Raw genomic sequence first — 15198 nt, 5'->3', positions numbered from 1 at the left:
AGTTCGTCTTCGGTTCGTCTGCCAATAATTCCCGATTGCCGCTGGAGCATCGTGCAGGAGGATGCCACAGTGCAATACATTCTAGTTGTGGTTGTGGCTCCGAATGTTTGATAAATCATTTAGCGTCATACTTGATGCAGTTTGTAATAGTTTTGCGATTCGATGCATAACTTCTGCACTGTTTTGTAACGATTTCAATAAAGAAGCTTGGGCTGGCGGGTGTATTTCTATCATCAAAGTCATTCTTTTTTGTTCTAGCGTATGATAGAGCGCCGCGTAGTAATGCAATTACTATCAAAAATCCACGTTCACACTTTTCATTAGCTCCACAATTGACTATCTCGCGGCATGGTACCTCTTTGTGAAAAAGAAATGAAAATCAGACACCTCGGCCTCGGATCGGTACTGCACTGAACTGAAGCTCAACTTTCTCGCTCCACCAGAATCACAAATCATCTCGTGGACAGTTTGTTTGCGACCAACACAGAGCAGTGCAGCGGTTGTTGATGTGGAAGTGTTGTGTGAATTGTTCCGTGAGCGTGATCGAGGTTCTTGTGGAACAGTGGAGCCCTTTTCCAGCGTCCACTCGTCACTCGTATCCTCACCTCCCGGGGGGGCGTGAACTTATGAGCACTTTAAATGCTGATGAGGACCAGGAAGCACAGCATATGGGCCCGGGGATTCGCCTCGCTTCTGCTGCTGCTGGAACGACGCGACGCTTTCGTTGTTTCCAATTTAGAATGTGAAGCAGTTATGCAGGAACGGCATAACTGGGAAAGCGGTTTTTGTTTTGCATTCCAGCAACCCCAAACATCGGTGCCATCGGAGCACATCGGAGGTTCGCCGGTTGACTGGTTGGCAAATTGTTTTTTTTTCTCGTTCTCTCTCTCTCTCTCTCTCTCGCCGCGATCGAAACTCCAAAAAAGTGCCAGATGATGAAGGGTTATTCTGTGGGAGGAAAATGGTGCCGGACGGCCCCCGGATGTGCTCATCGCAGCGTGAAGGTGTGCGGTGCAGTTGATTCGACGTCGTTACACGATGAGTTTTGTCACCAACCGTTTCCCATCGTTAAGCTCCGGTCCGGACCAGCCACGGCGACAAGCGCCAGCCAGTTCCGCCAGCAACATGTCCTGGAGTGGGACTGTTGTTCTCCTGCATTTTCGTCCATGCGCCCATGCGCCCGCTTCGAACATGGTCCATTTAATTTAGAGCGCTTGTTCCGATGCTTTATTGTTGCTGACGAGCGACTTTCGTTCCGTTCGGCCGCGAAGAGTTGGAAAAACTAGAAGTTTCCGGGGGCTATGAGTGGTGATGGTGGTGGTGCGATTCTCACATGCTGATGGAAAAATCATTAACAAAAAAAAAAAACACACACACAAACTATTCTCCAACACCAAGCACGAAAAACATGAGGCCATAACAGGCTCCAACTAACACTGGTACTGGGCTTCCCCAAGAACCGAAACGTGCCTTATCGAACAGGCACAACAACGCCAACGGTGCCGTGCCAACAGCATCGGGGAAATGGTTTTCCGTTTTGTGATTATTGTTTACTGCTTCTATTACGGTCACTGTTACTAGGCGCGTTCGCATCCGGCCTTTACTGCTGCAATTAATAGTGGCTGTACGATGCAGCAGCAGCAGCAGCAGTAGCGCCATTTTCTGCATGTAATTTGTGCGAGGGACAAAAAGTGCAAACTCCGTGCCATGCCGTGCCGCACTGGTTTGGTTACTTGTTGCGATAAACAACAAACTAGCTTATCGTTAAAGCAAAGGATGTAAATGAAAGGGATGAAAAAGGAGCTTTCTGGCGTGCTAGCGAAATGGTTTAAACACTGTACATAACGGCCATCGTCAGCAGCAAAAGAATTGTTTTAGAATTGTGTGTTGTCGGATTAAACATTATTTTGAGCTACGCCTGTTGTTGCAACATTATATGTAAACACTATCAAAATTATTTTATAAAAAATCGAATGACTATAATGTAAATGAAAAAAATATGTTGTAGGCAAAGAAACATTTTGAATCCGGAATAAATGAAGAACTAAAGCTATTTTTCTTTTAAACTATAATCCATCTTGGAAGTAATGAAACATGAAAATGCATTTTTTATCTAGTAATATTCCATTACTTTATTTTTTCTTGCGTCTGTTATTTCCCTCTATTAACTGCATCCTGTCTTTCGTTGGTGTTTGGAAAATTGCGTGGGAATCTATGGTTGGGGCTGAATTAAGCTGAATTTTAGAAATTTTTTAAAACCAGATCCAGAACGCATTTAGACGGTCATGGAAATTCTATTCTGGGTTTCTTCTTATCAATCAACAATTATTCATCGCCAATGTTCTGAGTTAGTCACCATTCTCTCAAACATTTTTACCAACAACTAACATTCAGCATTAATTATCAACTTACTTATCTCTTCTTGGTATGTGTGCTTTAATGTTTTATTATTCTTGACATATAGTGGTTCAAAGGTCTCCTAAAATGAGTTTTCGGATCAATGGTCAGATATATTCATATTTGAGCGATGTCTTTTAGATTATTTGAGCGATATCTATTTGAACGATCTTTTTAGGCAGCCTACAAGCCAACATATTCTTGAGACACTTTCTAAAAATAACTTCACGGAAGGGTACATTTATTAATGATCTATATTTGAAACACTGTGTAGCGGCCCCTACAGCTGTCACCAAAATGGGCAACGGGCCGGAATGTTGCCATTGATCTTTACTCTGTAGTCAATTATTTTTCTAAACTCTTAAATTTTATTACGCCGTCCGGCTGCCTATTCCGTCTTCAACTGTTACTCATTCCGTGAACTAAGCCGAACCGTCTTCCTTTCCCCTTTATTTCTTATGCCTTTTTTATGTTTTTCGTTATTAGCTCATTAAGATCCATCAAATGCATTTCTTTCCTTTTTTCTGACTTTACTATCCTATCAATTCCTTCTATTAGTGTGGGTTGGAATGGGTTTGGGTATCAGCATTCTCAGTAGACCGCATGTATTTCTTGTTAAAAAAGAACGTCTTAGACATTGTATCACTCAACTCTCTTCGGGTGGTGTAATCACGTTTAATAGCCAACCTATGATGTTTATAAGTAGCAGTGTACTGCCATAAGTCATGTAACATCTCAATGAGCTCCGGTGTTATTTCCACACCTACCATAGATGCACCAAATCTGGGCAACAGCTTACCACTACACGCCAACGACCAATTAGCAATAGTTAGTATCGTAGATATATCGCATGTCATACTATTTATTCCCTGCAGTTCACTCGGAGTGACTTCAAAGTTACTCTTCACCAGGGATACACTCGAAAAGTACCACAGAGTATTCAACTCCTTGTGTAACGGAACATAGACCAGTGGCATCCCAACGCCTGCACTGGAATTGAGGGCCACCATTTTTATAACATCACATATAATGGTTGCTATGTTAACTAATGGCAACAACCATTTAAATAAGCTATCATTGGCCGCATTATCAAATCTGGCCAAACCAAAACCATGACTCATAAGTATATCAGTCAATCTTGCTGATTGTCCATCCTTATAGCGCATCATCTCATTGCAACCCAGTCCTAAATTCTCAGTCATAAACAAACAATTATTCAAGAAAACTGTCTGCATTGACTGATCAATGACTAACGTAAAGGTGGACGATTCAAGGATTGACGGTTTTAAGAAACCTATCTGTTCTCTGTCCAGGGTTGTCAGCCCGTGATACATTCTCGATTGTGGGTACACCATTCCTACACACATATCCTTTTTCCGCATGGTAGCCATTAGGGTAAGTATTGGTGCTAAGCCCCGGCTGTCTCGCACCACTTCGATCAAGTCTGGCAAGCAACCCAATTCATTAAATAACAGCATTACTTGATACCAGTACTCGTCTGGCGTCAACGTAATAACATCACAGCTTATACTGGTGGGGCAATCGTCACTAACGTACAGATAAAATGATTCTTCAGGTAGCCTACACGCACTATAACGACCAATTTTGTTGTCCCCTTTCACTAGTCGCTGGGAGGGCCATTCTGAGCAAAGACGCACCAATATACGCCGTTGTAAGACAGAAATTCGCGTAACATCGATACAGACACAATAAGACTGACACTTGCTAAGTATATACGACGGTGACCGGCTAGACAATTCATAAGTTATTGGTATCCCTTCTAGTTTCAGTTGGTCCCGGACAGATGTGTGCATTAAAATGAGCTGCCTCAACATTAGCACGGCTTTCAACGCCATAGTCCGTGCATCATGAGGTGTAGATTGCATGTAAGACAACCTGGTGAAATCCGCATCCGACAGCCGATACACATTTGCACCCAGTACACTCCACAGAGATTGTTTCAAAGCAGCTTCCACGCTTGTCCCTACTTCCACCAGGCCACCATTTGGCCCTACCCGCTCAAGGATGCTAGGTGTCAACTCAACACATAATTCCCGCTCCGTATAGAGATCATAGTCAATTACTTTCTCGAAACGAATTGGACTTCCAGCCGCAGAAGTGCTCCACCAATAACTCTGCAGTGTTATTTTAAGCTTGTCTGTTAAGCCTTCGAAATTGAGATAATCAGGTGTAGCCGAAGACATGACCAAATCCTTGGGTGTACCCCGCCACAGCAGAAAGTCTAGATCGTCTCCATGGATAATTCCCGATATCTCACCACTCCGTTGCATTTCCTCTAGGCGCATGAGAGAAAATCCGGTTGAGTGAGCATGGGGTGTCTGGTCTTGGGACATCTTCGGTCTTGGCTAACAAGAGCGTGTTTGGCAGATCTCTTTGTTATGGCACGTTTCTTCTCCTCCTCGACGTTAGCCAGTAGCAGCTCCTGGTGTTACTCGCGACGTATTCTGATGCTGTTATGTTTACCGCGGGTAGATCTACGAAGATCGTTAGCTGCTGTTCGATCTCGAGGGCGGGGTATTAATGTTTTGGGTAGTTAGCAGCCTGCTGGAAATCCTGGCTGCAGCTGGAAGAATAAAAGAGCATGTAGCATAAGTTATAAATTTAATTTTCAGCTATTAAAAAAAAAAAACTATTCCTCATAACGATCACAACAGAACGAACGCTCCCTTAGTGCTGTTCAAGCGTTCATCAAATTTGTACGTACTACCCGTAATACATGTGCTGAATTACCCTCATAATCGTGGGCAACTTTTTCACCTCAGCTCACTACTTGTACCATTACCACCCTGCTGCGTGTACACCTTCCTGCTTAACAGTGAACTACTTGCTAACAGTAATTGATTTTGTTAAAGGTGCACTTGTAGCATGGGATGAATGTTAACAACCGCAACACAAGCCTTCATTGTTTCCTGCCCTGTGGAAAGAGAATACTAAGCAGCATACGTTCATGAGACGATATTCGAGCTCTACACATTCTTCCTCTCTCTCTCTCTCATTGCCACCGCCATAAAAATTCACAGCCAGCTCCTAATCCTATCTTCAATCTCAGCTCGTGGCCTCTACACTGCTTCGCATGAAAACTGGTGGAATCGGGTTTGGTCGGCTGAGTCGGTAGAATTAGTTTGAATAATTAATCTCACCGGATAAAATACAGCCGAAATAACTTTCTACAATTCCATCCAGCAAGCCTCGAAGTCCAGAGAGGTCCGGGTTTCCTAACTCGCCCGGATGTACGGCACGTACGGACGTATTCGTACGTTCATGCGAACCGTACCTAGCATCATCGCCGCCTCGCATGCGGGTCCGTTACACTGCCGGAACCGCCAGGAGTGCCACTGGAGCCGAGGCCGAGTCCTGTCAGCCGAAGGGACAAAGGTGTATGAATTTTTAATCCTCAATTCTGGCCCCCCCGCCAATTCCGGCTCCGACGCCACCATCCGCCTCGCTAGTGGCAAATTGAAAAAGATTACGCTCTGAAAGGTGAACAAAAAAAAAAACCAAACGAGCGAGCGACGAGCGAGAGAGCGGATGCACGGAATTCGGGATGGTTCGCGGCTGATGTGTACTAATTTTAATTCATCCTGCAACATTACATTTTGTGGCCACTGCTTTTCTCTTGCTCTGGAGCAATTTTTAGCTCTCGCAAGGGAGGCCGCGATTCAGCATAACAGATGCAAACACTTGAACAGCACACAGGCGTAGCATTACAATACGTGGTCGGCACGATGGCTTCATTCACCACGACAAAGGTGCGAGTGGGGGCAATGGGAGGTCGAGGAGTGGGAAGTGATTCGACCGGATAGTGGCTCATTCAACAGTCAACAGTGACTTGTTGGACTGCTCGGTCCCTGGCCGTGATGTGTGCTACTGTTTAAGAATTTATATAAATCGCATGACGTCTGACAGTCTGGCCATGTTGGTATTGTTCTGTGGGCTGAATTCACTCCCAGGACATAGGGAAGCTACCAAACCAGGGAGCTATAGGTTCACGGAGTATCATGCTTTAGTTTTGAATCGTAGAAAAAATCTACGATCAAATAAATAGTGTAGATTTGAAGATAGAAAGTGCTGGATAAGTGGTACACGGTAATTAAGTTACTTTTTGAGTGCTTCTTTTTAAATTTTACAGAAGCTCAATGAAAAGCTTATGCAAATACTCTTTGGAAAAAAATACAGGGTGTACCATAAAAAAATGCAAAAATCTGTTTTTTGAAGTTTACAGCCATTTTTTATATTTTCTACTGTTTCAAAATATTTCATTCGCTCTATATTTCTTTGTTTATCAAAAACAAACAAAATGAGTGGGTTTGTCGGCCTGTTTTTTCAATGAAATTCCCCAAGCGGTTACGAATTCGAGAACACCCTCTGAAACATAAGTGTCCAACTTAGAAGACCAGGCTTTGATGATAAACGATTTCAGTGATCCAACCGTGTATGGTGTGACGATTTACAGGTCTTAGACCGAACAAACGCCCATATTGAATAGCTCTACTGATTTAATTCAGAACCGCTTGGAGGGCATAAATCATTCGACCAAAAATTCATGTTTTCCTTCAACCATGTTTCAGACCGTTTAGACGTATGGCAGGAACTCCCATGTTGCTGAAACTCAACATTTTCTGGTGTTTTGAAGTTTGCTTTAATCCATGCTAAAACGTGTTCCTTCATAAAAGTGATATAAACATCAATATTCATTTTAGTATTGGATTTTATGAAAACTGGTGCCATTTTCAAACTATGTTTTATCCTGTCTAAAGATGTTTTATCCTTTCAACTATTAAATAACGCTCCACCCTAGCTCTAGAGATTGCTTTTAGGTCATATTTGGCCAACCGATGCAGGCAGGATCTTGAGATATTCGTCTCTTATGCAAGCTTTCATATGGATTGCACTGGATTTCGCTAACTTTTGCTCTGACGGATCCTACCACTTTTTCAGTGCGCTCAGATCGTTGCCGATCACTAACGTGTTTCCTAGGCCTTGGCCCTTCATGAATAGAACGTTTAATCCTGTAAACAATGCCAAGATTACATCTAAGGACCGCTGTTATATCTATGAGATTTCTCTTGGGCGCGAAGCAAACTCGACACTGTCGCCTTTGAGTACAATTTTCCGAACAGACATCTTTTGCACGGGTACTTATTATACATCATTTGATAGATCAGACTCTCACAAACACAACGATATCCCATAATGCCATATTGGTGTTGAAAAAATACTCAACACAGAGCAATGAAAGCATTTGCATTTTTTTATGGTACACCCTGTACACGTTCTAAGTTTATCCTTAGCGTCCGTTTACAATTGCGTTTTGTCAAAAAATAAGGGAACAAAATAATAAGTATGGTCGATTCTGACAAGTTAGACGAAAGTATGATCATCGTCCATCAAGTTCAAAGTGACTGCTTATCATCCACGCTGTGCCAATGAAAAGGAACCAAAATCTTATGCCACAATTGCGAGTAATGGAAAAAATAAGTTGCAGGAAGCCTAGGAAGCTTATGAAACGTCTTTCAGTGGCATATCTTAAACAGGATTTAACGATTAGACGGATATTCACCTTATTACCGGTTCCCCTACCGGCAAGGACAGTTCGAGTTTTTCAGGAAAAAATCAGTAAAGAAAAAGGCTTTTTAAGCAACGCTCTGCCGCGCAAAACACGTGCCAAAAACTCTAAAATAAACGCTAAAAAACGAGTTTGCCAACATTTTCTCAGTGGCCGCCATCGCGCCATTCTCCTGGGTCGCCGCACTTGTCGTTGTGGCGTTGGTAGCCGCCAAATCGTCGACCGCGTTCTCACTAAAACTATGCAAGTCTGCTTCACAAACATCGCCACCCGGGCGTACAACTCTCAATCCTCACTCGCCACCCGAATCTCACTTTTGATCACTGATTCTTCGGCCTGAACGATAATCATCGATCGAGTGTGCGGAAATCATTATTCGCCGCCACCGATCATTAATTTCATGCCACTTTCTCCTTAATAGATCCATCCCGCTATCCGGATAATCATTTCGAGCAAAACCATCCTCGGCGTCTGATCCTTCGGATGGTGTTAACATTCATCGTATCCGTCGCTCAAACTCCCGCGCATACACATCTCGCCACGTTCTGGCATGCTCTTCAATCTATTGCGTTGTGTGGAGCATGCGATAACGGGAGACTTCTGTCTTCACATGTGTCTGCGCCGTGGTCGCGCCGGCTGCGGCAACTGTCGCCATAGCCTTGCTGCGATCTGCTTAACTGACGCTCTACACTTTCCTCTACACATTGTACTCGCTTACCTCGGTTGGACTCTAGCTTCAAAAGTCCGTAATCCGCTTTCCCACCTGCTCGTTCTTGAGCTGCCAAGGATCCTGTCTTCGCGAATGAATAGCTCCTCACAGCTTCATAAATCGAGGGTTCACAAACCAACTGTTTGCTATCGAAGTTAATAAACTATACTCGCGATCGAATTTTGAAAAATCAAACTGTATTCCTACACCGCCAGAGCAAGACTGAATGAGAGATGCTGGTGATGCTGATGACGTACCGTGTATTCAGCTTCGATGGTCGCAGTGTTTATCCGTTTGGAGATAAACAATGCGTCGTCAGCGATCGGCGTGTCAATGTGGGACTTTGGCGTTGGCCTTAACTGGAATGTTACAATGTTAGCGTTGTCGGTAACTTCGATAGAGCGCTTAATCACAAATTTCAAGTAAACATTCGAATAAAAGAGTTTCTGGTGCATTTTTTTCAGGCGCAGTTCCTCGCAACCCGTCAATCGCTATCGCGCACACCCAATCAAAGCAAAACTCTCCTCTATTTCCGTCAGAAGGCGGCCTTCTGACACGGCGTACCGCTATCGCGCACAAACTAAACAAATTTACAAAGTGTAACAGAAAACAAACAGAAAACAAAGCATCAGCGCGGCTATGAAGTATTTCAGCCTGACCTTTTAAATTGTCGAAAATTAAGCAAATTGGTAAATGTTTTATGCAGATATTATAGCAAAAGGATGGAAATGATATAAATAGGAACTGGTTACGAAACTTCGAGCGAAAATGCTCATGAAATGTAAAAAAACAAATGACTTTCTGTAAAAGTCCTACCGATGTTTGCAAGAGTACTACGTAAATGTTTTACCGGTTAAATTAGCAATTTTTACCGGTTAACGTTAGTCTAAACGGCTACCTATAATGAACTTTTCTACCAAGAGATTTATTAGTATTTGAATTCATTCCAATGCTCGTTGAATTATCGTTAGTCAATCATAAATTCAAGCTCATTGTGGTTCTTCAAACGAATTCCAAACAAATCTTTTGTTTTTGTGTAAAATGGTGTACACAATGTTGCATTGAAGAATTTTTAAATACTCATTACAATCCCCCCAAATCCATTATTTTGCTAATTTTCTCTAATTATCGCAGTTTTATGTCCTCATCCCCATCCTTCACAAGAGACACCAGTCGAGAGTGGCAAGAAACCGTGCATTGAGCACCGAACTCACAAAACAGAGCTGATGGATGGCAAGGTGGAAGAGATGGATTTCTCATTGTATCAATTGTAAATTATTTATTATTTAATTTGAAATAGAAATGCAATCGAAAATGGCTTCAGCAGACCGACCATGGGTCGTAATTGCTTAATGATACTTTTCCAGCGAGCGACGGGCCGTGTGAGGACACACCAATTGGCACAAACAAAGTTGGCCCGGACCGGCCAAAGCCACTGTCCGCGTGTCCCCTGAAGTCACATGTGGAGCGGGCTTCAATCGCCAAACGCGAACCGGGCGATGTATCTGCTAATCTTTTTGCCCCAAAGCCCTGAATTATTCATGACCATTATACCATCCGGATGCCGTTGACCGGAGAGAAAGGAGGAGGCATGAAAAGTATGTTTGCCATACTAATCTCACTCATCCCCGATCCAAACCGTGCTCCGTTCCGACTCCGGATGCTGGTCCGTTTTGCTCACTCGCTCGCTCGCTTGCTGGCTCGCGGGACGCGGTGTCCAAAGTGACAAAGGTTTCAATTAATAATAAAAGCTTTTTCCGCACTATTTCCGCTGGCAATTTATTCGATTAGCAACCAACGGAGCGAATCTATCTCCATCAAAACCGATTCCGCTACCTGACCTGCCACGAATTGGCCTCCTCGTGGCTGCCCCGCGCCAGGTATTAGGTATATTAGTCTCGGTCCATCGGCTGTCATCGGTGAGCCAATCGTACATAGACCATTCTGACCACGTAATTCACCGCCACAGATTTCACTGGCCACGTTTGCGCTCCGCTCGTGGTCCGTTCGCCGTCTATGCTTTCCATCTGGATGCCTTTCTTCCGGTGATCTGTCGACCGCTTTTTTACGTAACATTTCTTCCGTGTCCGAATGGACGGTTGAATGGCAGGATAAGGTTGGAGCATGGTAATGAAAGGAGCACCACCGTACGAATGATGCTCTGCGGATCATTAAACTCCCGTAGCACCACCGTTAATGGACGAGCATTTGATGGATGGTTCTGGATCCGGACCACGCGTGGTCCAGCCATTCGCACATCGAGCTTCGCACCTTTTATTTCCAGCACACAGTGAACAATACCTGGACTAGCGTTCTATCGAGCGTAATATTCATTTTCGATGAAAAATCCTTTGACTTCACTTGGGCGCCAGTTGAAACTAGAGCCTCGAATAGGGGTCGGCATGTCAAATGTCCTTTAAGGTGAATCACATACCCCTAATGGTGCCACATTTGGTGCGGAACCTGGCTTTGCAACATATTACCTCCATAAACCAAAAGCCCTTCCCGTTCCCTTTCCATTCACGCAGGGACCCCGTGGTAGGTGACGCGTAATCCATTGCCCATCAAACTCCATTGCGGCAGGCAAAATATCAAGTAAATGGAAAAGAAGAGCAACAACAAAAAAAAAAATACGAAAACAAACCCTCGCGTAAGCCTCGCGTGGCTTAGACAATACAGGAAAGCAAAACTCACCGGAACTACTAAGGAGCGGAAAGAAAGCGAGAAGGAAGCGCCATTTCCCCTTGCCCGAAATCCGGAACCTGCGGGAACGAACCGCAATAGGACGACGAAAGTCCGGGCCGCGTGATCGCCGGTGGCGGTAATCAATTTCAATTTGCACCCCGTCCCCTTTTGCGGTCGCCTTTCCGATTCCGGCGAAAATCTTTCGGCGTAAAAGATGAACAGCGCCCGAAATCCTCCCAAGATTTACTCGACATCCTGGCGCGCCATCCGGGCCCGGCTCCGGGTACCGATTTTTTCGGGATGGCGGATGGCGATTCATCATCACCCTGCTGCCTTGATGTTGTCCCTCTTTCTTACTTCTTTGCGGTCGTTCTTTGCACCATTAGGAGAAGAAGGTGCTGGCAGAGGAAAGAAATGGCAGCAAAAAGACATCCAAGGGGTTCGGCCAAGTGAGCAAAAGATCCACAAAAACCGGGCGTCCGCTCGAAACAAAAGCGATAAGGAGTGCGTTAGGCCGGTGGCCGTTATCGGTGGACGATGTGGGCGAAAGGAAATGCTCGGAAGGAAGCTGGAGCTCGGGAACGGAAAGCAGAAGTTGGAGAAAAAAGGGAGGAAGCAGCGAGGGGCCGGAAATAATTATTCGCCTTCTACACTTTTTTGATGAAGATTAACTGCTTATCGATCTGCAATCGGGATCGGCCGTCAGGATGGTATGGGGACAAAGTTTCGTCCTTTTGCACTCCATCACTCCACTTCTTTTACGAAGATGGGACAGTTCATCATTGTTGAGCCGCAGAATTGGTTGCTTCTTTTTTATTGCTCGGTTGTTTTGGTCTGGTGCAAATCTCTGGCATTTCGCAGGAAAAGTAAAACGATCGATTGTTTTGGTTTTGGTCTTTTTTGATACATTTATTGAAATCAGTTATCTATCAACGTTGCATTCGATGGTTTTGATAACAACCATCACTAATGAAAATATTGCATTTGTCAGTATCTCTTAGCGGCATTCGAATGGCATGCAATTGTTAAAGCACTATTATGTCATGTAATTGAATTAGTCGAAAAATAGCGAGCAAGAATAGCATTAATCTGCTATGCTGCTATACAGCAGACACAACCAATTAATGAAAAATAGCTAGCGATAGGAATATCACCACACATCTTTATGACATAACGTGTCCTTTGAAGAAGCTTTATTTCATATTCTACGTAAACGTTTATACATACAAACATTTTCGTAAACATTTTTGGACACTTTTCCATGAATGATGCACTTTCAAACCTATTAAGCCAGGGATACACGAAGTGTAAACTCTAGCGTAAACTCAGAACGTAATGCCAAAAAGTTTACGCTTCGTGTGGCAGGCATAAACGCGTAAAAGTTTATACCGAAACGTCAAATGCAATTACATTATGCAATTACAATCAATTACATGTGTTTTTGGCCACAAAAAAATATAAATCGACGAGATAAGTCGATTTATGAACATCTTTATATTTTAAGATGTTGTTGCTGTATTAGCGATTGTCGAACATTCAACTTTTCATATCGCTACGCTTCATATTGGTGCTGAGTTTACGCTTGCTTTTATGCTCGGTTTTACGTTCCGCGGGCCTATAAACTTTTTGATATAAGCATAATCTTTTTGGCATTACATTCTGAGTTTACACTAGAGTTTACGCTTCGTGTATCCCTGGATTTATGGTGGCTTTTAGCGTTGTCAAGGTCTGTAATTTTTTTAATTGATAAACTCTAGTTGCAAAGATGGCAATTTTATCTTGCAAATACTTTTTGTCGAAACGTTTGCCTTCACCTCACGTTTGCTATCACGATATGACGTTAGTATTGTTCTCGCTGTGGCATCATAACGCTATCTTTTTTATTTAAATTACGGTGTACAGCACCATTCACTTGTTTACAATAAAAAGCTGAAAAAACAAAAACATGGATTTGTTCATATCTGCTCTAGGTCTGTGTTCTTCAAAAAGATATTCCCGTGCAAGATAGTGGTGGATTGGCACGTTACATCATGCTTCAAATACTGCAATCGCGCGAAGATTATCAATGCAGAGCACAATTCATTGGCATTGATACCTTCACAAGTGACCTTTGGGGTCATATCGTCTACCAGCTCATTCCGACTTATTTGATTCGTCTTTCGCATCGATCCAAGAGCACCTGTGCGATGTTCACGATTGCATTCGCATTGATCGTCCGAATGATGATTCATATCACTTTCGTCACTTGGCAACTGTTTACACTTTGCGCGCTCATCGTGAGCCACTAACTTGTTTAGTTTGGACAAATCCTTTACAAGGCAATCCCTCAACTGTTTCTTATGCTGCACAAGTGTTCCACGTGACCAACACACTTCCAATACTTACCTGTAAGCTCTGCAAATCCTGTAATCAGCATAAAAAAAAACATCATTGGGGAGTGTTTAGTGTCGCTCTCGATTCCATCTATGAGCAGCCCCGGAATAATGCCCTCGATGAACTAAAAGATGTCAATCCAAATTCGCCACAGCTCTCCCCAGACGTACAAGGGCCAATGAGTACGAGAAATGGTTGCGCTTATCATTCAAGCATTGGAACGCTGCGATCAGTCGTCGTCAAGGCGGTCGTTCGCAGTTTATCAAATCGCATTTTTAAGCTCACATGTCTTTAGGGCTAGTTGGCCAGTTTGCTCGAGTTTGTGGCAACGCAAAAGAGTGGTTGCCAGAATTTAATGAAGGCTACTGTATCATTCGCTTATCATGCATCATGCGGGCTTCCTGTCTGGCTGCTTTGCAATGCAAAGTACACACCGGAAACTGATACAGCATTACTGTTCCCGTGGTTTGCTTGAAGGCAGCAGAGAGCCATATCTCGCGACGAATTTGTTCTATGTTTCTCACGAGAAAATAAAAGGTGCTCCGGGTTATCATTTGGTATAAAATGTCATCCAGAAAACCATTGCATCACAGTTCCGCATTGATTTGCAATTGACGCGGGGTTACATAGAAACTTTGATTCGCTTAAAATGAAGTTATTTATTTGTTTTATATTGTTTTGTGCTTTGGGCGTACAAGCAACTGACAAAAGCATCGATAATACAACAGCAACAAATCCTGAGACACATTTAAAATCGTGCAAGGATGCACCAGCCAACGATTCGGGAGTGTATATGATCCGTGTTAAAAACGATAGTGTTCCATTTGGAGTGTATTGTGAGATGGACACGTTTGAAGGTGGTTGGCTTGTACTGCAGTTTCGCTTCGATGGCTCGCTAGACTTTTTCCGGAACTGGACCCAATACCGTGACGGTTTTGGTCAGCTTGACAAAGAATTCTGGCTCGGCCTGGAGCACATTCATCAACTGACGAACGCTCGAAACTACGAATTGATGGTGGAAATACAGGACATTAGTGGGAACTACGGTTACGCCCGTTACGATGCATTCCAAGTAGGGAATGAAAGTGAGCAGTACGCCCTGAAAACCGTCGGATCGTTTAGTGGCACTGCTGGTGATGGAATAACAGACCACGAGGGTTTGAAGTTCTCTGCAAAAGGTCGAGATAATGATGGGTATGCTAATATCGAGTATGCTAATTTTTTAAAAAGCGGTTGGTGGCACTATGCAACCACTTCAAATTTGAACGGACCATACGCGAGCGGAAAAAGATGGGTTTCCAATTATTGGTATCCATTCAAACGTAACTTGCATGGATTAAGCTTCAGCAGGATGATGATCCGTGAACTATAACAATGATTTGCACATGTCAAGATGCGCTTTAAACGATCAAACTTCAATGTTTATTGGAAATTATAAGAAATAAAG

General features: G+C 43.5%; 1 protein-coding gene across 1 annotated transcript in view; it reads left to right on the top strand.

The window, feature by feature from the left end:
* Positions 1-14592: 14592 nt before the first annotated feature.
* The window catches only part of LOC126576018 (fibrinogen-like protein A), a 3073-nt gene continuing 2467 nt past the window's right edge, over positions 14593-15198 (top strand). The window contains exon 1 of the mRNA XM_050237083.1: positions 14593-14945. Within this exon, the coding sequence (XP_050093040.1) occupies positions 14593-14945 (353 nt within the window). The remainder of the gene's footprint in view (positions 14946-15198) is intronic.

This window comes from Anopheles aquasalis, chromosome 2, assembly GCF_943734665.1.
Source record: "Anopheles aquasalis chromosome 2, idAnoAquaMG_Q_19, whole genome shotgun sequence".
In the NCBI taxonomy this organism is placed as follows: Eukaryota; Metazoa; Arthropoda; class Insecta; order Diptera; family Culicidae; genus Anopheles; species Anopheles aquasalis.
Note: the sequence above shows the minus strand (reverse complement) of the source record. Positions and strands in the feature narration are given on the sequence as shown.